At 42.3% G+C, this 6,000-nt stretch overlaps 1 protein-coding gene across 1 annotated transcript in view; it reads left to right on the top strand.

Annotated features, from left to right (window-relative positions):
• The first annotated feature begins 893 nt into the window (after nucleotides 1-893).
• SLC6A11 (solute carrier family 6 member 11) overlaps nucleotides 894-6,000 on the top strand; it is a 178,109-nt gene continuing 173,002 nt past the window's right edge. The window contains exons 1-2 of the mRNA XM_038410956.2: nucleotides 894-1,430; nucleotides 1,869-2,101. Coding sequence (XP_038266884.1) covers nucleotides 1,882-2,101 — 220 coding nt within the window. The 5' untranslated portion in view covers nucleotides 894-1,430; nucleotides 1,869-1,881. The remainder of the gene's footprint in view (nucleotides 1,431-1,868; nucleotides 2,102-6,000) is intronic.

The raw sequence follows: 6,000 nt of genomic DNA, 5'->3' as shown, positions 1-6,000 counted from the left end.
AGTCTGGAAAAGAGAAGACTGAGACAAGACATGATAACAGCTTTTAAGTACATAAAAGGTTGATACAAAGAGGAGGGAGAAAAATTGTTTTTCTTAACCTCTGAGGATGGGACAAGAAACAATGGCCTTAAATTGCAGCAAGGGTGGTTTAGGTTGGACGTTCGGAAAAACTTCCTAACTGTCAGGGTGGTTAAGCACTGGAATAAATTGCCTAGGGAGGCTGTGGAATCTCCATCATTGGAGATTTTTAAGACAAGGTTAGACAAACACCTGGAAGGGATGGTCTAGATAATACTTAGTCCTGCCATGAGTGCAGAAGACTGGAGTAGATGACCTCTTGAGGTCCCTCCAGTCGTACAATTCTATGATTCTTTGTTAGATTTGGGTATTAATAAAAGGTGCATAAAGAAAGATCAGAGGCAGGGGTGGGACCATCGCCCTGAGCTGGAGCACAGCTTAGCAGTGATGGAAGCTGTGCCCTTGAGGAATGAGTTGTGAAGAGAGATTTTGAAAAGGAACAGGACCAGCATCTGCTGCCCAGTCAGATGGAGGCTGTGCCAGGCATAAGGGGTGACAGGAATGGTGTGTGTGTGTGGGGGGGGATCAGAAAGAGATGAGGGCAGCACTGGATACCAACTGCCCAGGGACGGAAAGACTCTAAAGAGCGGAGGATGCCTGCTAACTGTGGGGGACCCCACTGGGTAGGATGGGGGCCTACCTGGTGCTCCCTTCACCCAAGTAGTAATTGATTAATAATAAACAGCGGCTGCTGCAAAGCTTGGGGTTCTGAGCCCTTCCAGAACTGGGTTTGGCTGTGGGCTACAGCTCTTCCCACTGCTGCCAGCAACACCCCGGCTCTCCCCTGACAAGCACAGCTGGAAGCTTGCCGTGAGCTCCCCTTCCCCTACCTGCTCACAGCTCCCTCCTCTCCCAGGCTGCTCCTTGGGGCTGGGTGCAGGCTACCTGCCCTGCCTGGAGAGCTCGGAAACACCCCCCGCCCGACGCACACAGCTAGAAAGGGGGCGGGGGGCTGATGGTCAGTGGCAGGGGGCGGGGGAGCGAGCGGGCTGGGATGCTCCAGATGCGATGCAGGGCGGAGGAGGCGGTGGGCAGACGGCACTGGGTGGAGGGGGGAGGCGGGTGTTACACCATCGCTCCGGGAAAGGCTGAGCAGTTGCAAATTCTCCTCCGCCGCGTGGGTAGCAGGGAGCGTCCCATCCCCTGCAGCCGGGGAACCGGGCAGCAGCTGACGGAGAGAGGATAAGGCGCCCCTGCCTGTCCTCCTTGCACCCTGCGCCGCCGCCGGGCGCCTGCAGCTTCTCGGCTCCAGTGCAACAGGGCGGACAGTGGCAGCCCACGGGGATCCGCTCAGAGCCCAGCCGAGCCCCAGCGACCCTGCCCCTCTCGCATCAGAACACGCAGAGTCCTGGGTGAGTAGTAGGGGCGCCTGCTCTTCCGGGGAGCCCAGGAACCATTCTTCCCCTTCCCCCTTGTATCTGTGTGGAGCTGGAAGGTGTATGAGGCTGCCGGTCAGATGTGCTTGGGCTGGTCTCGGTGGTGGCTGAGAGGTTTGCAGAGCTGGGATCCTAGCAGGGGGAGGGATTTCTGAAAGGGGGCCGTATGGGGGTCTTTAATTCTCCTACTGCACCTAAATGATCCCACACCACCACCTTTTTGGAGTAGGAGGAACTTGTCTGATCTAGCAAAGTTGGCATCTCCTTCATTTTTAGCACCTTCTAGCAAACCCCTGTCTATTTATAGGACATGCAAAGCCAAAGATCAGATGAGGGATTTGTGAGTGGTCATTTGTTGTTTTGTGAAAGTGATTTAAAAAATCCATACTTTTTTCTTATCCTTTCCCCCCCCAGGCTGCACAGAGTCATGACCGCCGAAAAGACTATTCCCATAATTAATGGCAAGCCAGAAGATGCTTTGGACCCTGAAGCCTCAAGTACCAACCTGGTCCACAGCAATGATAAGAAAGTGCACGAAAGAGGCCACTGGAACAATAAGGTTGAATTTGTGCTTTCTGTGGCAGGGGAGATTATTGGGTTGGGAAATGTGTGGAGATTCCCATATCTTTGCTACAAGAATGGAGGAGGTAAGATGGCATCACATGTAGATTCACAGCTCATCATAAACACATGGTAAATAAACAGTAAACAAATGCTTTGAGGTGACTTCTTGCATTGGTTGTAAAAAATGGGTGTTTATAAGAGGACTTCAGTGCTCACGCTGCTATGGAGGCATTAAGGATTGTGTGGCTGTGTAAAATTATGGAACATTTTACTTATATTTTGCAAAATGTTTTGCAGTTTCCTTTTGCAAGTTTTTTGCCTCTAAGAAATGTCATGTTTATGTGAAGACAGTAATGCACTTACAAAATCTTGTGAAATTAAGTGGAAACCACATTGTACAAAAATGGCCAATGTGACTCAAAACTATTTGCACCCAAATGGTCCCATTTTAGTAGAAACATCTCATGAAAAAGAGACTAGTACACTATTAAAATGGGACTACATACTATATGTTTTTGTGCATGTAAACATATACACATGCTTATTCTCTCAAAAACTAAACAAAACAAGAACAAAAAAATCCTATTAGGAAAAGCTACAATATAAAGTAATTGTTTATTTTCCAAAACAAGGTACTTAGCAAAGTACAATTGGTTTGTTTGTTTTTTTTTATAATGGCTACATGGCAATCAAGGACTGAACTTCTAGGAGGATTGTTTTCTTATCATACCTGCATCATTGGTTTGTTCTGTGTTAAATCAGAGTTCCTTTAAATCAATTGCACCCAAGTTTGTTCGCTTATTTTCTCCCCAGACAGGGCAGGAAAGGACATTGAATTTGTTAGTTACAGAAAGGATACTAGTCACTTTTTATTAAATATTAGAAATAACATTAGATACATGAAGTTGTGGAAGACAATAATAGAATGTTACTTAAGGGAGAAAAGCACAAGTTCGGGTTATGCAAAATATAGCATATTTTAGGTATTATTTATAGTTTGTATGAAACACATAGGATATAATATAGTTATGAATAAACACTACGTCTGTGCTATAGCTACCAGTGGAACAAAGATTAATCAAAATAAAAAATAGTTTCGGAATATGGTCAGCTGGATACAGAAACTCTTCCAATTCAGGCCTAAAACAGTAGTAAAAGCAGATAGCTTAGGAAGAAAGCAATGTGCTTGGTAGCTGATATGTACACATGCATAAAAAGACCTATTCATCAGTAGGTTTTCTCTGCCAACAATGCCAAATTTATCTCCATTGTCACTCCACTGAGTAACACCAGGGATAATCCTGACCCATGTTTGTTTGGTACATTTCTGAAGACTACTGTGTAGCAGTAGGTGTGTTTGTTTTATAATGTGGCTTTAGTTCCTTTTATTCCCGCACTTTGGCAAAAATGAGATAAAAATAGCTCTGCTGTTCTTAAGATGGTGCATGTTGATTTCTGGGAGTGCTTTTGTTATAGAGAGATAACAATCTGGAATGCAGAACATATTTGATGCTAATTGGTAAGAATTGTCCCAAGGGTTTTTCTGAGAAGGTGGAAGAAAACTTTGAGAAATAACATTTTGAACACGCCCTTATTCCCGTGGTACCCTTTATCTACTTGTTACTTAAATGTGTAGTATATCTGCATATTCTAGCTAGTCGAAATGTGAAATTGCCATTTTAACCAATGTTAGCGTCACATTGAAAATACTTCAGTTGTGTTTGCTGTGTAATTAGATGGAAACACATTTAAAATAAATAATAAACTCCAGCATCCTAAAGACAGAATGTAATGAAAAAATTTGACAAAATCCTGGCACCATTGATGCCAATGGCAACATTTTGTTACCTTCAGTGGGACCAGGATTTCACCCAGTCTGCTCTCAGCTCTTTGTGCAACCCCACTGAGCGTAGGTGCGATGCTGGAACTGAGATCAAAATTTGGTTTGGTTTAAACATGCATCTATGTGTAAAATGCAGGTCAAGATTTGTGAAAGAGCAGTTTTAATTATCTCAGTTTGTTTATAAGAATGTGGCTTATTGGTAATAGTTGATTGTCCAGTAAGATAAATTGCCTTTTATAATTTTAGATCAGTTATTGTTTATGTTTATGTGGAGAGTAGAAAGCATGGTACTTCTCTCAGTTACACTGGTGTAAATCTGTTGAAGTCAGTGGAGTCGGATCAGCATAAAACTGGTGTAAGTGAGAGGAGAATCAGTCCCAGAGAGTCAAATCTCACACTCCTGACTTAAACAGGTACTTATGCTAAAGTCATCAGGACTATGCATTCGAGTAGGCCAAGCAGGATTTGACCAGACCAGCAATTCTCAAACTGTGGAGGTTTTACTGGAGGGATCTGCAGAATTAAGTATTTGGAGAAACCATGCATTAGAGGTTGGGAGAGGAAATGGTCCCTGAAGAGACCTCTCTTTAGTTATGGGTCTGCAGATTGAAATTGCAGGTCCACGTGATGCAATGCTATACTTCTGAAAAGCAAGCATACTTTGTTTTATCTCCTGTTCTAGATCCAAGTGAGTGAAACATAATTCAACATTGTAATTTCCTCTGCTTTTTTTTATGATTAAAACACAGAATCTTTGATTATTTATACAACTAAAAAGTTGTCCTGAAACAAAGTTCAGAAACATTTGGTTGGCTGTGAAGATTCAGAAAGTAAGCGCATATTATTGGACAGAGAGTCTAAAAAGGCTAGTCAGTAAAGATACTTGCATTTTCAGAGAGCTGATTCGGGGAGATGTCATTGCCACTAAAGCTCTGCAGTGTGTAGGAGAGGTGTAGTAGTGCGTGCTGTGGGTGGCAATATTTTAAAATACATACTGAATTAAAAAAGGGAATGCGACTGTGAATTTAACTTTGTCACTTTGAAATGGACCTCGTGCTGGTTTAATTATTTCATTTAGTCTTAAATGAAGCTTCAATTAAAATATGCCAGGGTTGTATATTCAGGAACCTCAGGCAATATGCTGAGACCTGGATTCTGCCTTCCGAACTCATGGTGAATAGTGCCTTATTCTGCCAGTAGCCCTCCTGAAGTCAATGGAACTTTTCACAAGCACTACACCATGTGAGTAAAGGTGGTAGAAAATTAGGTCCTTTATGAGCATTAGTTCACCTGGTTTGAGTATGAATCGTCTAATCCAACACTGTGTTTATTAGCCATCTTTGGTATCTCTTCCTCCTCCAGATGTATTTCCTTCTTCCCTTGCTTGGGTCTAAACCTGCAATCTTTGTGTGCTATAACTCACCCCTGGTCTCATTAGCAGAGTAGTGTGCTGGATGGAACTCTTTTTCTGCGTCTTCTCTTCTCACTTGCTCTCTTTGCAGTGAAAAAGCTTCATCTTGTTTTTAGCTACATGGGTTCTGTTCTCAATAAAATCTATGGGGATTGGACCAAATGCAACTGAGATCAGAATTTGACCTAACACAGTTATCCTTTCTCACCTCTGTTAATATATAACCCAGTCTGATAATATTTATTACTCCATTTTTGCAGGTGTTGAATGTAAATATTTTACAATATGACTAAACATTAAAGGAGTGTTTGTTTTCAAATTTTAAATTACAGTTATGTACTATTTCTGCTATACCTTAGTCAATAAAGGAAAGAATGGTATTTGCTACTGTACAACTCTTTGGCACTATACTGTACTTATATATTACATATTTCATATTTAATTTTTCCTGTGGGAAGCTCAGAAAGAGCATGGATGCTTTGTTATTTTTCTAGTGTGTGAAGTTAAAATTTTTAATTTCTGGTGTATATTTTCTTCTGATCAAAGGCTAAATCCTGTGAATAGTCCCATTGGTTCTCTGTCTATCTATATGATTCTCATATAGTACCTAGTGCCTCACAATTCTTAATGGATTTTATCTTCACAATACCCTGATGAGGCAGGGAAGTATTATTCCCATTTTACAGATGGAGAACTGAGGCACAAGGTGGATAAGTGACTTGCCCATG

This window comes from Dermochelys coriacea, chromosome 7 (assembly GCF_009764565.3).
Source record: "Dermochelys coriacea isolate rDerCor1 chromosome 7, rDerCor1.pri.v4, whole genome shotgun sequence".
In the NCBI taxonomy this organism is placed as follows: domain Eukaryota; kingdom Metazoa; phylum Chordata; order Testudines; family Dermochelyidae; genus Dermochelys; species Dermochelys coriacea.
Note: the sequence above shows the minus strand (reverse complement) of the source record. Positions and strands in the feature narration are given on the sequence as shown.